The 18,075-nt window shown below is 41.8% G+C and overlaps 1 protein-coding gene across 1 annotated transcript; it reads left to right on the forward strand.

Moving 5' to 3' along the window:
- LOC140724717 (serine/threonine-protein phosphatase 4 regulatory subunit 4-like) lies at nucleotides 1-11,103 on the forward strand. The gene is made up of 3 exons (XM_073039184.1): nucleotides 1-790; nucleotides 2,978-3,051; nucleotides 10,343-11,103. Exons 1-3 carry the CDS (start codon nucleotides 701-703, stop codon nucleotides 10,416-10,418), a joined length of 240 nt encoding a protein of 79 aa, XP_072895285.1. The 5' UTR covers nucleotides 1-700; the 3' UTR covers nucleotides 10,419-11,103.
- Nucleotides 11,104-18,075: the final 6,972 nt, after the last annotated feature.

Consider the following 18,075-nt stretch of genomic DNA (forward strand, 5'->3'; position numbering starts at 1 on the left):
TTCCTTGGCGACGGCCTTAGTGCCGGGGTGACGGAGGGTTGGAACGAATGACGGTCCCCGTGCGGTGGCGGCTTCACCTCCTGCCGGTGCCGCTCGCCAGCGTGTCACACAGAGAACGGATTTTTGCCGCAGGCCGTGCGGAGTTCGGGCCGGGATCGGTGTTGGGTTGGGGCGGAGGGAGGAGGTGGATAGGGACGGCCAGAGCAGCAGGCGATGATGCTGGTGTGGTCCGAGAACCGCTGAGCCTTCCTCCTCTGCCTCTCCCCTCCATCCCGTACTGATCCCTCTCATCCTTCTACCCTCCCACCCCTCCTTCAGCCTCCCTCCCCCTCACATCCTCTCTCCTCCCTCCGATCCCCTCACCCTTCCTCCCCCCTCCTTCCCCATCTCCCTCACGTCCCCCTCCCTCCCTCTCCCCATCTCCCTACCTCTTTCCACCCCTCCCCTCTTCCCTTTCTCCTCCCTCTCCTCCTCGCTCCCCCTCTCGTCCCCTCATCCCTCTCTCCCCCTCTTCCCCTCCCTCCCCTCTCTCTCCCTCCTCTCTTCCCCCTCTCGCCCCCTCTCCACCCTCTCTCCCCTCTCTCCTCCTCTCTCTCTCTCCCATCCTCCCCCTCTCCCCCTCTCTTCTTCCTCCTCCCCTCTATCTCCCCCCTCTCTGCCTTCCGCCCCCGCCGCATTCTGTGCTACCGGCGACGGAATAATGGATTTGAACCCGGAGAATGTGTTCGCTCAGATGGGAGATTTACAAGAACTTAGTTTCATTGAAAGACCCGTGCGGAGATACCTGAAGGTACGTACCTGGGACAGCGAATAATAGATCATATTTTAAATCGCATTTATTGATTGTTGCTCCGCTTGCAATAAGCAAATATAACGGACGGTCCAGTTGCAATGCATTCGCTCCCTGACCCGACGGCGCTCCGAATGATTTGAGAAGGAAATTTAACTACCTGGGATAATGGGATTCAATCCAATATTTTGTAATCACAAGGCAGTGATATGAATTGGGAAAATATCAGCAAATGAAGCATTTAAACCCAGCGTCGCAATTGGCATGGTTTACGAATTAGTTATTCTAACGGCAAACCAACACTATAAATATGGAGTACCCGTATCGTGCTTATTTACGGAGCGTAAAACGTTAGACTTATTCATGTTCTACAGATATGAAATCGGTCACAAATGTTACCAATAAATCGATCAGAATAAATTTCAGTTCACATTTCAATGTTAATTCAGTAGCATTATTGATGGAGAGATGTCAATCATTCACTGAAAGAATTTCTGGTGCTTTACAAACTGGGTATCCTTACACATAAAGCACATCTCACCTCAGTCTCTCTAGTCTGCACAAATACGTCAACTGTAGATCTGACACTTTAAAAAGAACATTTGCTGCAGTTATGTCCTTGGCTATCTCTTGTCAGCTTATGATTCTGGAGTGAAAGGATTAACATATGAGGAGTGTTTGATAGCTCTGGTCCATACTCGCTGGCGTCTGGAAGAATGGGGGGGGGGGGGGGTGGAATCTAGGACCACATTGCACAGCCTCAGAATGGAGGGATGAACAGAGATGAGAAGGATTTTTTTAGCCAGAGAGTGGTGAATCTGTGGAATTTGTTGCCACAGATGGCTGTTGAGGGCAAGTCATTGGGTATATTTAAAGCAGAAGCTGGTAGGTTCTTGATTAGTCAGGGTGTCAAAGGTTACAGGGAGAAAGCAGGAGAATGGGGTTGAGAGGGATAATAAATCAGCCATGATACATGGCAGAGCAAACTCGATGGACTGAATGGCCTAATTCTGCTCCTCTATCTTATGGTTTTATGTAATGTTTGTCCTGTGAAATGCATATACAACCACAATCATAAATACCTTAAGAGGTTAAAAATTAACATGTTCTTTGACTGGAACCTGTATGTCTTGTACAGTATGTCTCCCTGGCTGTACATAGGGAGTGTGGGTGATAATGTACCAACAGCAAATTCAAAATTTCTGAACCTTGGGCACATTGTTACCAGTGGATCAGAGGTCCTGCTATATTTAATTGATGATGATTTACCTTCCTGACGACTTCACACCAATGAATTTCTTGTATAAGTAAATAGGTAGTCAGAGCTGTGCTAACCTTTGACAATTCAGATTAATTTTCTTCCATATTGAGAAAAATAAGTTCCAAAATGTAACAATTCCATATAATTGTACAGAAATTTCAGAAATGGTATCTAAGCTTCTATTTTAAAAACAGTCACAAATATTGATGCTGAGATATTGTACATCCTTGGACACATCATCACTGATGTAACTTGGGGTCATCTGGTATTTCAGGTCTTTCAGCATCAGCCTCACTTGCCCAGCGACCCAGCCAGGGTTGATCAGGCCCTGGCTTGAGTCCCAGCAGCACTGGTCATATGTCTTGGTCCATAGCCAACAGAGGCTCACTCAGCAGCCTATGTTGTGGTCCTGATGGCACTTTTCTCTGCAGCCTCTGTCATGCCAAGGAGATAGTAGGCTCTGCACAGTGAGCAACCAGCAAAACCTGTACCTCTATAATCTCACAACGTGCCCTCCACCCGTCTCTGGCACTGTTCTACCAGCTCATAGTACTTGGCTTTCTTGAGCTCAAATGCATCCTTGATCCGGTCTTTCCAAGGCACTATCTGTGACGATCTGCTTTGAGGTTTCTAAAAGAATGACCATGTCAGGATTCAGGGATGATGATGCGATGAAGTCAGGTAACTTTAATTGATTGTCAGTTGCCAGTCGTACACCTGCCAAGTAAGCCTGCTGGTGATCTGGTCTGAGGCTGTGATTGGTCTCCAGCTTTGACAAAGGCTACGGGTTTTCTGGGTTGGCAGAGCTTCCTTTGGAGAGACTTTTCCATTACAGTTTATTTTATATGAAATCCTTTTAATAATTTCTTATTGCCACCCAGTTGTTCCAAATCAATAACATTTTAAATATCTATTTATATTTTTAGACTCCAGAGGAGATAGAAAGATTGACAGTTGATGAAGAGCTCAATGATATTGAAAGGGCTGTCTATCTTCTGAGGTAGGTTACAAATTCCAATTTCCTAACACTGAACAGGAAGTGAAATGTCTGAAATTGTAATTATAATTAAAGCCAATAATGTCATATTGTATTTATAAAAGTTTGAAGATCATTTGCTTATTTTGCAAAGTCATCAGCCAGTGGCATTTTTAAACCTGGTACTACTTTTTGAGGGGTGGAGATTCATCTCCAAAACAAGGTGTAAGGCACTCCTTCCCTCTGCTAGCCTGGAGGTCAAGCTTGGACAAGATGTAGCGCCTGCTTAGCCCCTCCGATCAGGGTCACGTGAAGCCATGGGACTAGCTGGTGGATGGTCGTATGAGCAACTGGTGCATATCACAAGTCTTCGTTATGCAACCATTGATGCTAGGCAGACAATCTCTAAAGAGTATTGATAATGGCTGGGGTCACCCATCTTGTAAAGACACTGTCCAGAAGAAGGCAATAGGAAACCACTTCTGTTAAAAAAGTATGTCATATGACACAACACATAATGGTGAAGATGATGATGACTATTTTTGGCCATAACACATGAGTAGAATTAGGACATTTGGTCCATCAAGTTTGCTTCATCATGGCTTGTTTATTATCCCTCTTAATTCCATTCACCTGCCCTCTCCCCGTAACCTTTGGTGCCCTATCTAATCAAGAATCTATCAATCTCCGCTTTAAATACACACAATGACAGTCTGCACAGCTGTCTGTGGCAATGAATTCCACAGCTTCACCACTCCTTGGCTAAAGGAATGTTCCTCATCTCTGTTGTAAATAGACATCCCTCAGTTCTGAGGTTGTGCCCTCTGGTCCAAGACTCCCCTGCTATAAGAAAAATCCTCTCCACATCCACTCTATCTAGGCCTTTCACTATTTGATATATTTCAAAAGGATCCCCTGTCCTTCTCAACTCCAGTGAGTATAGGCCCAAAGTCATCAAATGTTCCTTGTATGTTAACCCTTTCGTTCCTGGGATCCTTCTCATTAATGTCCTCTGGTCGCTCTCCAATGCCAATACATCTTAGATAACGGCCCTTAACTGTTCACAACACCCCAAGTGCAGTCTGATCAACGCCTTGTATAACCTCAGCATTACACCCTTGTTTTTGTATTCTGGTCCTCTCTAACATTGCATTTGCTTTCCTTACCACCGATTCAATCTGCAAGTTAACCTTTAGGGAAACATAACATGCATGAGTAATCCCAAGTGCCTTTGCACTTCTGATTTTTGAATTTCCTCCTTATTTAGAAAATAGCTTTTTGCCTTTATTCTTTTTGCCAAAGTGCATGACCATGCACTTCCCTATGTTATATTCCATCTACTATTTCTTTGCCCATTTCCACAATCTGTTAAAGTCCTTTTGCAAACACCCTGCTCCCTCAAGACTAACTACCCCTCCACCTATCTTTGTATCATCCACAAACTTGGCCACAAGCTATCAAATTCATTATCCAAATCACTGAAATATAATGTGAAAAGAAGGGTCCCAAAATTGACCCCTGTGGAACACAACTTGTCACCGGCAGACAACCTTTATTCCAACTGTTAGCCTCTTGTGAATCACCCAATTTTCTTAACATATCTTTTCATGCAATGTCCGTTAGGGTCTTTTTACACTTCAGTGTCCAGTAGGGTCTTTTTACCCTTTCAATGTCCATTAGGGTATTTTTACTCTTTCAGTGTCTATGAGGGTCTTTTTACCCTTTCAGTGCAATTAGGGTCTGTTTACCCTTCAGTGTCCATTAGGATCTTTTTACCCTTCAGTGTCCTTGAGGATCTTTTTATCCTTCAGTGTCTATTGGGGTCTTTTTACCCTTCAGTGTCCATTAGGCCATCAAGGTATTTTTACTGTTTCAATGTACATTAGGGTCTTTCTACAGTTTCAGTGCAATTAGGGTCTGTTTACCCTTGCAATGTCCAGTAGGGTCTTTTAACCCTTTCAATGTCCATTAGGGTATTTTTACCCTTTCAGTGTCTATGAGGGTCTTTTTACACTTTCAGTGTAATTAGGGTCTGTTTACCCTTCAGTGTCCATTAGGGTCTTTTTACCCTTCCGTGTCCATTGGGGTCTTTTTATCCTTTCAGTGTCTATGAGGGTTTCTTTTACCCTTTCATTGCAATTAGGGTCTGTTTATCCTTTCAATGGGTCTGTTTACCCTTCAGTGTCCAATATGGTCTTTTTACCCTTCCGTGTCCATAAGGGTCTGTTTACCATTTCAGTGTCCATTAGGGTCTTTTTACCCTTTCAGTGTCATTAAGGTCTGTTTACCCTTCAGTGTCCATTAGGGTCTGTTTACCCTTCAGTGTCCATTAAGGTATTTTTACCCTTTCAGTGTCAATTAGTGTCTTTTTACCCTTTCATTGTCCATTAGGGTATTTTTACTCTTTAGTGTCAATTAGGGTCTTTTTACCCTTCCGTGTCAATTAGGGTCTTTTTACCCTTTCAGTGCCATTAGGGGCTATTTACCCTTTTAGTGTCCATTAGGGTATTTTTACCCTTTCAGTGCCATTACGGTCTGTTTACCCTTCAGTGTTCATTAGGGTCTTTTTACCCTCTAGTGACCATTAGGGTCTATTTACCCTTTCAGTGTCCAATATGGTCTTTGTACCCTTCCGTGCCCATTAGGGTCTTCTTACCCTTCAGTGTCCATTAGGGTCTGTTTACCCTTGCACTGTCCATTGGGGTCTTTTTACCCTTCATTGTCCATTAGGATATTTTTACCCTTCAGTATCCATTAGGGTCTTTTTACACCTCAGTGTCCAGTAGGGTCTTTTTACCCTTTCAATGTCCATTAGGGTATTTTTACTCTTTCAGTGTCTATGAGGGTCTTTTTACCCTTTCAGTGCAATTAGGGTCTGTTTACCCTTCAGTGTCCATTAGGATCTTTTTACCCTTCAGTGTCCATTAGGCCATCAAGGTATTTTTACTGTTTCAATGTACATTAGGGTCTTTCTACAGTTTCAGTGCAATTAGGGTCTGTTTACCCTTGCAATGTCCAGTAGGGTCTTTTAACCCTTTCAATGTCCATTAGGGTATTTTTACCCTTTCAGTGTCTATGAGGGTCTTTTTACACTTTCAGTGTAATTAGGGTCTGTTTACCCTTCAGTGTCCATTAGGGTCTTTTTACCCTTCCGTGTCCATTGGGGTCTTTTTATCCTTTCAGTGTCTATGAGGGTTTCTTTTACCCTTTCATTGCAATTAGGGTCTGTTTATCCTTTCAATGGGTCTGTTTACCCTTCAGTGTCCAATATGGTCTTTTTACCCTTCCGTGTCCATAAGGGTCTGTTTACCATTTCAGTGTCCATTAGGGTCTTTTTACCCTTTCAGTGTCATTAAGGTCTGTTTACCCTTCAGTGTCCATTAGGGTCTGTTTACCCTTCAGTGTCCATTAAGGTATTTTTACCCTTTCAGTGTCAATTAGTGTCTTTTTACCCTTTCATTGTCCATTAGGGTATTTTTACTCTTTAGTGTCAATTAGGGTCTTTTTACCCTTCCGTGTCAATTAGGGTCTTTTTACCCTTTCAGTGCCATTAGGGGCTATTTACCCTTTTAGTGTCCATTAGGGTATTTTTACCCTTTCAGTGCCATTACGGTCTGTTTACCCTTCAGTGTTCATTAGGGTCTTTTTACCCTCTAGTGACCATTAGGGTCTATTTACCCTTTCAGTGTCCAATATGGTCTTTGTACCCTTCCGTGCCCATTAGGGTCTTCTTACCCTTCAGTGTCCATTAGGGTCTGTTTACCCTTGCACTGTCCATTGGGGTCTTTTTACCCTTCATTGTCCATTAGGATATTTTTACCCTTCAGTATCCATTAGGGTCTTTTTACACCTCAGTGTCCAGTAGGGTCTTTTTACCCTTTCAATGTCCATTAGGGTATTTTTACTCTTTCAGTGTCTATGAGGGTCTTTTTACCCTTTCAGTGCAATTAGGGTCTGTTTACCCTTCAGTGTCCATTAGGATCTTTTTACCCTTCAGTGTCCATTAGGCCATCAAGGTCTTTTTACTGTTTCAATGTACATTAGGGTCTTTCTACAGTTTCAGTGCAATTAGGGTCTGTTTACCCTTGCAATGTCCAGTAGGGTCTTTTAACCCTTTCAATGTCCATTAGGGTATTTTTAACCTTTCAGTGTCTATGAGGGTCTTTTTACACTTTCAGTGTAATTAGGGTCTGTTTACCCTTCAGTGTCCATTAGGATCTTTTTACCCTTCCATGTCCATTGGGGTCTTTTTATCCTTTCAGTGTCTATGAGTTTTTTTTTACCCTTTCATTGCAATTAGGGTCTGTTTATCCTTTCAATGGGTCTGTTTACCCTTCAGTGTCCATTAGAGTCTTTTTACCCTTCCGTGTCAATTAGGGTCTTTTTACCCTTTCAGTGCTATTAGGGGCTATTTACCCTTTTAGTGTCCATTACGGTCTATTTACCCTTTCAGTGTCCAATATGGTCTTTTTACCCTTCTGTGTCCATTAGGGTCTGTTTACCATTTCAGTGTCCATTAGGGTCTCTTTACCCTTTCAGTGCCATTAGGTTCTGTTTACCCTTTCAATGGGTCTTTTTACCCTTCAGTGTCCATTAGGGTCTTTTTACCCTTTCAGTGCCATTAAGGTCTGTTTACCCTTCAGTGTCCATTAGGGTCTGTTTACCCTTCAGTGTCCATTAAGGTATTTTTACCCTTTCAGTGTCAATTAGTGTCTTTTTACCCTTTCATTGTCCATTAGGGTATTTTTACTCTTTAGTGTCAATTAGGGTCTTTTTACCCTTCAGTGTCCATTAGGGTTTTTTTTACCTTTGCAGTTTCTTCACTCTACCCACAAGGATTCTATATTTTCTGATCATACGTCACCTCTTTCTAAGGATTTGATTTTTTTTTACCAACACAGCCAAGCCTCTCTCTCTGCCTACCTGCTTGTCCTTTTGATACAATGTATTTCCTGAGATGCTAAACTCGCAACCATAATTTTATTTCAGCTAGAACTCAGGTGCCCACAACATCGTACTTGCCAATCACTAACTATGATACAAGATCATCTACCTTATTCCCTACACTGCGTGCATTCAAATATAACACTTTCATTCCTGTATTGATCACTTTTTTTTGATTTTGGTCCCCTGTTACACTTTAATCCATTCTACTGACTGCAATTTTGCCCTGTTATCTGCTTTTTCTTCCTCACAGTCTCACTACACACCACGTCTAATTGTATACCAACTGCTTCATCCTCAGCCCTATCACTCCAGTTCCCTTCCCCCTGCCAAATTAAACCCTCCTCAACAGCTCTAGCAAACCTGCCTGCAAGAATATTGGTCCCCCTCAGGTTCATGAGTAACCTATCCTTCTTGTACAGGTCATACCTTCCCCAGAAGAGATCCCAATGATCCAGAAATTTGAAATCCTGTCCCTTGCACCAATTCTTCAGTCACCCATTCACCTAGCAAATCATCCCACTCTTACTGGTATGTGGCATAGCAGAAATCCAGAGATTACTACCTGGATGGCCTGCCTTTCAGCTTTCTACCTAACTCCCCATATTATCTCTCCAGGATCTCCTCCCATTTCCTACCTATTGTTGACACCAATATGTCCAACTGTTCACCCTTCCCCTTTAGAATACTGTGGATCTGATCTGAGACATCTTTGACCCTGGCACCTGGGAGGCAACACGCCGTCAAGGTGTCCCCTTTATGTCCATAAAATCTACTTTTTGCTCCTCTAACTACGGAATCCCCAATCATGACTGCACTCCTCTTCTCTCCTCTTCCCTCTGAGCCAGACTCAGTGCCAGGGACTTGGCAGCTGCAGCTTCCCCCTTGTAGGTCCGCCCCCACAACCTTGTCCAAAGTGGTATACTTACTATTGAGTGGTATGGACACAGGGGTGCTCTGCTTATTTCCTTTCCCACTCCTGACCGTCACCCAGGTACCTGCCTCCTGCAGCTTGGGCTGACTACCTCCCTGTAGCTTCTATCTATCACCACCTCAGTTTCCTGAATAAGCCGAGGGTCACCCTGCTGCACTCTGGTTCCTTAACAAGGTGTCGAAGGAGCTGCAGCTCGATGCACATCACACAGATGTAGTTACCACGGAGACTGAGGTCTCCGAGAGTTCTCACATCTCGCACAAAGAAAATACTACAACCTCTGGATTCATTCTCAGTGCACTAGCTATGTACTAACACAAAAAACACAATATTTTGCCTTTTGGTGCACTTAGTTTACATAATTAGTTTGCTCACAGCTGTGTCAGCTTTCTATCAGTCTTTCAAGGACTCTGATATTGGAGTGTTAAAATAACAATTGGAAGATGCATGACACTCTCCTAGATTGCCGCTGATCTGTTTTTATTTCTGTATCATTACTCAAAGGAAAGTTTTAAAAATGTTATTTCATGTATGTACATTATTTTCCTGTTATGTAATATGAAATATTCATCTGTTTCATTGGTTCTGTAATATTTAATCACATAGTTTCAAATTTTCCTTTTGCCCATGTTAGTCATGAAATGTAGATTTTGAGTTTTTGGACTTGGCTACTTGTGATTGAGATGAAAAAGACTACCATTCTGTTTCTTGAAAATACCTACTCAGTAGAATACAAGGCTATATTGGAACTATGCTGAACATTATTGTTCAATTTCAAGTTTGTTGAATGTCAATTCCAGTACACAAGTGTAAAGAATGAAATAATTGTTACTCCAGGTCTGATGTAACAGAAAAAAACACTATAAGATTTTAAAACGCAGTAATTAAAAGAAGCACGATTAATATATCTAAATACAAAAGATAGCTTGTATACATTGACTGTATGTCCATAAAGTGACACGAGGCACAGGAGTGTCTGTACATAAGGTGACTCTGAAAGGAAATGATAAAGTAGTGGTGGTTGGGGGTGTGGTGGGTGGGTTAGTGGTGGAGATGTTGATCAGCCTCACTGCGTAGGGAAAATAACTGTTTTTGAGTCTGGTGGTCCTGGTGCGGATACTACATAGTTTCCTCCCTCATGGGAGTGGGACAAACAGACCACGAGTAGGGTATTGCTGGCCTTTTGCTGGTACCTTTCTGTATTTATGTCCTTGATGGCAGGATGACAATGTACTGTTGTTCTATGTAAGGATTATTTCTTTGCTTGATAACAATATTATAAATATTTATTGTTTCTTACTTCTCAAAGCAATAAAATGTAAGACAGGCATAAAAGTTGTCTTGTTGTTTTTGTATCGTTTGGACAATGAAACATTCCAATCTTGTCCTTATTTGTTCATCTGATACATTTGCACTTCTTGCTTTTTGCTTTCCTAGGATTTGTGACATTCATTTGCTGGTGCAATTGCAAGAATCTAGAAGGGAGACAAAAGGCAATGTGTTTGAATGGTGACCAACAACTAGTTACAAAATGTATAGACTAGACATCTCTCCAAGAATATGAGCAAGTTCATCATGCACTGAGTATTGACCTTTATTGCTGGAGGATTTTAATGCATCACATTGAATTCCTATTGTCTTGATGAAATAATACCTGGAATAAGACCATAGAACATAGGACCAGAATTAGGCCATTTGGCCCATCGTCTGCTCTGCCATTCCACCATAGTTGATTTATTATCCCTCTTAACTCCATTCTCCTGCCTTCATGCCGTAACCTTTGACACCCAAACTAATCAAGAACCTATCAACCATCACTTTAAATATACCCAATCACTTAGCAATGAATTCCACAGATTCACCAATCTCTGCCTAAAGAATTTTTTTCCTCATTTCTGTTCTAAATGAGCACCCCTCTGTTCAGAGGTTCTGCCCTCTTGCCCTAGACTCTCCCACAATAGGAAATATCCTCTCCACATCTCTCCACACACTATCTAAGACTTTCAATATTCGATAGGTTTCAATAAGATCCCCCTCATTCTTCTAAACTCCTGTGAGTAGAGACCCAGAGTCATCAAACTCTCCTCATGGTAACCCTTTCTTTCCCAGAATCATTCTCGTGAACCTTCTCTGGCTACTCTTCAATGCCAGTGCTTTCCTAAATTGCTCACAATACTTGATGACCAATGACTTATAAACCCTCGGCATTACATCCTTGCTTTTATATTCTAGTCTTCTCAAACTGAGGATTAGAATAGTTCAACATTCAAATTAAATTTATTACCAAGGTATGTACCTGCATATGTTAGCATATACTCCCTTGAGATGCATTTACTTTCAGGCATTTATGGGAAAATGAAAGCATTATAGAATTTATGAACAATCTATCCTTAAAGATTGAGATACAAGTAATGTGCAAAAGACAAATTGTTCAAAAAACTAAGAACATGAGCCATAAAGAGTTCTTCAAATTAAGTCTATAGGTCATAGAATATTGTGTATAGGTTTACTTAAGAAATGAAGTAAAAGAAATAAAATGAAAGTGTACCAGTTTGATTCCAAGAAATAGGGGTTTGTCCTGTGAGCAGTGATTGTGTAGATTGGGTCTATACTTCTTCAGATAATCTTTCCATCTTCCAAATTCATTGAAGTGTACAAAGTGCTTACTCAGTCTGACAGGTTGTGTTGGGATGCTGTTTTCACTGCTGGAATGTCCAGAGTAAGGGATCATGGGTTCAAAATAGGAGGTCAGAGATTCAGGACTGAGATGAGAAGGAAGTCTTCACCCGTAGGGTATTGAATCTGGAACTCTATTTGAAGGACTAATTGATAGATATTTGAATGTTAAAGGACTCAAAGGATTTGCAGGGAATGCAGGAAAGTGTCTGGTGGCAAAGGGCGAGACTTGATCATATTGAATTGCATCTCAGGCAAGTTCAAGTTTATTGTCACCTGACTGTACATACAGTATAGACTGTACAACTAAATGGAACAATGTTCCTCCAGACCACAGTGTACCTGCAAATCACATATCACACACAGCACATACAGTTGCAAGAAAAATTTTGTGAACCCTTTGCAATTAACTGTTTTCTGCATCAGTTACTCATAAAATGAAGTCTGATCTTTATGTACGTCACAATAATAGACTAACGCAATCTGCCTAAGCTAATAAAATGCAAACAATTGTACTACTTCTTGTCATTACTGAGTACACTTTTTAAACAATCACAGTCTAGGTTCAAAAAAATATGTTAACCTTTGGGGTAATGCCTTCTACAAAATCTATTTGGAGTCATGTGTTCCAATCAATGAAATTAGATTGGAGGTGTGGGTTGTAGAGGTGCCCCGCCCTATAAAAAAGACAAAGTCAGAGCCTGTGCCCCTCAAGAAAAGATGTCTTTATGAGCACCATGCCTCGATCAACACAACTTTCAGAGGACCTTAGTAGAAGAGTTCTAGAGATGCATGAAGTTGGAAAAGACTACAAAAACATTTCTGTGAAGCATAGTGGAAGGAACATCATGGTTTGGGGTTGCTTTGCCTCCTCAGGGCCTGGACAGCTTGGAATTATTGAGAAAACAATAAATTCAAAATTGTGTCAAGATATTTTACTGGAGAATGTCAAGGTAGTGGTCCATGAGCTGAAGCTTAATAGAAGTTGATTGATGCAACAAAACAATGATCCACAACACAACTGTAAATCAACAACAGAATTGTATAAAAAGAAGAAAATTTGTGTTTTGGAATGACCAAATCAGAGTCCAGACCTTAATCCAATTGAGGTGCTGTGGCATGACCTGAAGAGGGCTAATCATGCAAGGTGTCCCAGAAATATTGATGAATTAAAGCAGTTTTGTTTGGAGGAATGGCCTAAGAGTCCTCCAAGCCAATGTGCAGGAGATATCAACAGTTACCGGAAATACAAAGAAGTCACAACAGTTACTAAAATCAAAGTATACTTATTCCAACAAATGTATGTAATACTGGATAATTTTTCTCCATAAATAAATGAACAAATATATTTCTTGTTGTGTTATTTATTCAATTGGGTTTTCTTTATCTAGTTTTAGAACTTAAACATGAAGATCTGATCACATTTTAGGTCATATTTATGTAGAAACAGAGAAAATTCTGAAAGGTTCACAATCTTTATAGCACCATTTTAAAACAAAATATTACACAAATAAGTTACTAAAATAGGTCCACCTACCCCAACTCTGAACTGTTTCCACAACCAGTAGACTCACTTTCAAGCACTCTTCATCTCTTGTTTTCTATTTATTTCAATAGGTTTCATTAGGTTTCAATAGGTGCATTTAATGTCAGAGAAATGTATACAACATACATTCTGAAATTCTTTTTCTTTGCAGACATCCATGAAAATAGAGGAGTGCCCCAAAGAATGAATGACAGTTAAAATGTTAGAAGCCCAAAGAACCCCCCAACTCCCCCTCCCACTCACAAGCAGCATCAAGGTAATGATCCCCCCAGTCCCCAGCACAAAGGCATCAGCACCCTCCATCAAGCACTCAAGCATGCAGCAAAGCATCGTTAAAGACACAGAGTCGTAGTACCCAAAAACTACATGTTCACCTGATAATTTTACATACCACACTCTCTCTCTCTCCCTAATAAGGGTAAAAGAGGTATCCCTGTTTCACATCGAGAGGGGAGACATAACAAACAACTAGCTGATTTATGATGTTAGAAGTCTGTTGTGTTGCTCTTTCTAAGCTCAGTGCTAGGAGAGTTGGCACCAAAAAGGCACAGCTCTCCGGGCACTCAGCCCACTACTCCCGGTGTTCTACGTTCTGCTGCGATGCTTCAGTTAGGGGCACTGGCCTAGAATCAGCACATTTCCAGAGCCATGAAATCCTGGAACCCTGAAAGTGTGCTTGTCTTCTCAGCTGTGTCCCGAAAAGGAAAAAAAGAGATATCAAAGATAGAAATAAAGTTGTTTCCGAAGATGCACGCAAAGGAGTTGCTGATGAAGATCATCACCGGATGCGGTGCAAAGCGGGGGGCGAACATAAGTGGAGATGTGGAGAAAGCGAACAAGCTGAACAACTTCTTCAACAGGTTCGACAGCTCAATCTCATCCTCACCGCAGAAATCCACACCAGGCTTACTTCCCTCACAGGAAAATAGCCACTCACAGGAGACCTTGCCCACGCCCAGGATTACGGCTGCACAGGTGGAAGGTCAACTGAGGAAGATCTGTACCAGCAAGGCGGCTGGACCGGATGGAGTTTCCCCACGATTACTGAGGGCCTGTGCGACTGAGCTGGGAGAACCACTACAGCGCATCTTCAACATGAGCCTGGAGCAGAGAAGAGTACCCAGACAGTGGAAAGCATCCTGTATTGTCCCGGTACCGAAGAAACCACAACCAAAGGAGTTGAATGACTTCAGACCTGTTGCCTTGACGTCGCACGTGACGAAGACCATGGAGCGGCTGATAATACAGAATCTGAGGCCACAAACCAGGCACGCCCAGGATCCTCTTCAGTTTGCGTATAAGGAGAAGGTGGGAGTGGAGGATGCTATCACGTATTTGCTGCACAAATCACTCTCTCACCTAGATGGGGTCAGTGGTGCTGTGAGGATTACATTCCTTGACTTCTCTAGTGCCTTTAACACCATCCAGCCCAAGATCTTAAGGCACAAACTAACGGAGATGGGAGTAGACTCTCACATGGTGGATTGGATAGTGGACTACTTGACAGATAGACCTCAGTGTGTGCGGTTGGGAGACTGTAGGTCTGACACAGTGGTCAGCAGCACAGGAGCGTCGCAGGGAACCGTACTCTCTCCGGTCCTGTTCACCCTGTACACATCAGACTTCCAATATAACTCGGAGTCCTGCCATGTGCAGAAGTTCGCTGATGACACGGCCATAGTGGGGTGTGTCAGGAATGGACAGGAGGAGGAGTATAGGAAACTGATACAGGACTTTGTGATATGGTGCAACTCAAACTACTTGCGTCTCAATATCACCAAGACCAAGGAGATGGTGGTGGACTTTAGGAGATCTAGGCCTCATATGGAGCCAGTGATCATTAATGGAGAATGTGTGGAGCAGGTTAAGACCTACAAGTATCTGGGAGTACAGTTAGACGAAAAGCTAGACTGGACTGCCAACACAGATGCCTTGTGCAGGAAGGCACAGAGTCGACTGTACTTCCTTAGAAGGTTGGCGTCATTCAATGTCTGTAGTGAGGTGCTGAAGATGTTCTATAGGTCAGTTGTGGAGAGCGCCCTCTTCTTTGTGGTGGCATGTTGGGGAGGAAGCATTAAGAAGAGGGACGCCTCACGTCTTAATAAGCTGGTAAGGAAGGCGGGCTCTGTTGTGGGCAAAGTACTGGAGAGTTTAACATCGGTAGCTGAGCGAAGGGCGCTGAGTAGGCTACGGTCAATTATGGATAACTCTGAACATCCTCTACATAGCACCATCCAGAGACAGAGAAGCAGTTTCAGCGACAGGTTACTATCGATGCAATGCTCCTCAGACAGGATGAAGAGGTCAATACTCCCCAATGCCATTAGGCTTTACAATAGGCTTTAACTGAGTTAAGTATTGTATGTAATTAGTTTTGCTACAACAAGTGTATGGGACATTGGAAAAAAGTTGAATTTCCCCATGGGGATGAATAAAGTATCTATCTATCTATCTATCTATCTATCTATCTATCTAGTGCCACCTTAATTTTGCTCCGCCTCCTTTATTATTATTATTTCTTTTTTTCTATTCTATTTGCGCAGTTTGTTGATTTTTGCACATTGGTTGACTACCTGACCTATTGGGGGCTGTTTTTCATTGACTGTATTATGTTTCTTTGTGTTTATTGTGAAAAGTAAATTTCAGGCTTGTATATGGTGACATGTGTGTACTTCGATAATAAATGACTTTAAACTTTGAATAGTTAATAGTATGTATAATTTCATCACAATTTACTTTGTATTGTTAGTTGTCTTGAATGTATGGTTGATACTCAGTTATCCAGCATAGTAGGGGGAGCACCTACTTCCCTCTGAATAATTGAAAAATAATGGCGTAAAACAAAACAATTTAAAGGATGTTGCTCATTTTCAACATAAATGTTTATTAAAACAGCTGTGCTTATTCAAGTTTATTGTGATATCATTATCTAGCTTCTCAAGCACTCCAAGTTTCTTTGCCGGGTGTTTCTGTTTACTGGAAATTACAGATCCATTTACAACACAGTATGCCTCTGGAATATCAAAGTTCAAAATAAAATTTATTATCAACATATGTATCCTGTATACAACCTTCTTCCAGGCAGCTACAAAGCAAAGAAACAAAATAACAAAGAAACAAAGAAACCCACACAACAAAGACCAGTGAACACCCAATGTATGAAAAAAAAGAACAAATCATGCAAACAAAAAAAAGTAAATAAGTAACATATAAATAGAAATAGAGAAACATAGAAAACCTACAGCACAATACAGTCCCTTCGGCCTACAAAGTGTGCCGAACATGTCCCTACTTTAGAAATTACTAGGTTTACCCATAGCCCTCTATTTTTCTAAGCTCCATGTACCTATCCAAAGGTCTCTTAAAAGACCCTATCATATTCACCTCCACCACCGTTGCTGGCAGCCCATTCTACACACTCACCACTCTCTGCATAAAAAACTTACCCGATATCTCCTCTGTACCTACTCTCCAGCACCTTAAACCTGTGCCCTCTTGTGGCAACCATTTTAGCCCTGGGAAAAAACCTCTGACTATCCACATGATCAATGCCTCTCATCATCTTATACATCATATAAAACATGAACTGCAGCATTCCCAAAAGTGAGTCCACAGCCTTGAACCAATTTAGTGCTTAGGCAATTGTATTAAGTACTTACATATAAATATTTGGAGTATAAGTACTTTGCATATATCAAAGTACAGATATGTCACCATATACCACCCTAAGATTCATTTTCTTGCGATCATTCATAGTAAATACAAAAAAACCAACAGAATCAATGAAAAACCTCTCACAACTAGACAGACAAATGACCAATGTGGAAAAGACAACAAACTGCAATTACAAAACAAAAAAAACCCAAGCATAATAATGACTCACTTTCAAGGACTCTTCATCTCATGTTCAATATGTATTGCTTATTTTTTTTAATTATTGAATCCAGAGGTTATGGGAACATTTCAGATGGGGTGAGTGAAGTTGAGTGAAATTATCCTCTCTGGTTGAAGAGCCTGATGGTTGAGGGGAAATAACTGTTCCTGAGTCTGGTGGTGTGAGTCCTGAGGCTCCTGTCCGGTGAGAAGGGAGTATGTCCTGGGTGAGGGGATTCTTGATAATCAATGCTGCTTTCCTGCAACAGCAATCCTTGTAGATGGGCTCAGTGGTGGGGCAGGCTTTACCCATGATGGCCTGTGCTGTATCTACAACATTTTGTGGTCTTTTCTGTTCAAGGGAATACCAGGCTGTGAAGCAACCAGTTTGTATACTCTCCACTGTGTCTCTATAGGTTTGTCAAAACTTTAGATGATAAGCTGAATCGTCACAAACTTCTGAAGAAGTAGAGGTGCTACATAATGTACATTCCTTCATAATGGTGGATCCAGGACAGATCCTCTGAAATGGTAACACCGAGGAATTTAAAATTGCTGACCCTGTCCAGCTCTGAACCTCCAATGATGACTGGCTCACAGACCTCTGCTTTCCTCCTCCAGAAGTCAATAAATCAACTCTTTGGTCTTGCTGACACTGTATAAAAGATTACTGTTGGGGCACCACTGAGCCAGATTTTCAATTTCTCCTATATTCTGATTCGTTGTCAGAAAATTTAAATATGGCTTTGGAGCTGTGCTTAGCCTCACAGTATAATATTGTGTAACACACACAAAATGCTGGTGGATTGCAGTAGGCCAGGCAACATCTATAGGAAGAAGTACAGTCGACGTTTCGGGCTGAGACCCTTCGTCAGAACTAACTGAAAAGAGATAGCAAGAGATTTGAAGGTGGGAGGGAGAGGGGGAGATCCGAAATGACAGGAGAAGACAGGAGGGGTGGGATGAAGCTAAGAGCTAGGAAGTTGATTGGCAAAAGTGATACACAGCTGGAGAAGGAAGAGGATCATGGGACGGGAGGCCTAGGGAGAAAGAAAGGGGGAGGGGAGCACCAGAG

Source organism: Hemitrygon akajei, chromosome 3, assembly GCF_048418815.1.
Source record: "Hemitrygon akajei chromosome 3, sHemAka1.3, whole genome shotgun sequence".
NCBI classification, from domain to species: Eukaryota; Metazoa; Chordata; class Chondrichthyes; order Myliobatiformes; family Dasyatidae; genus Hemitrygon; species Hemitrygon akajei.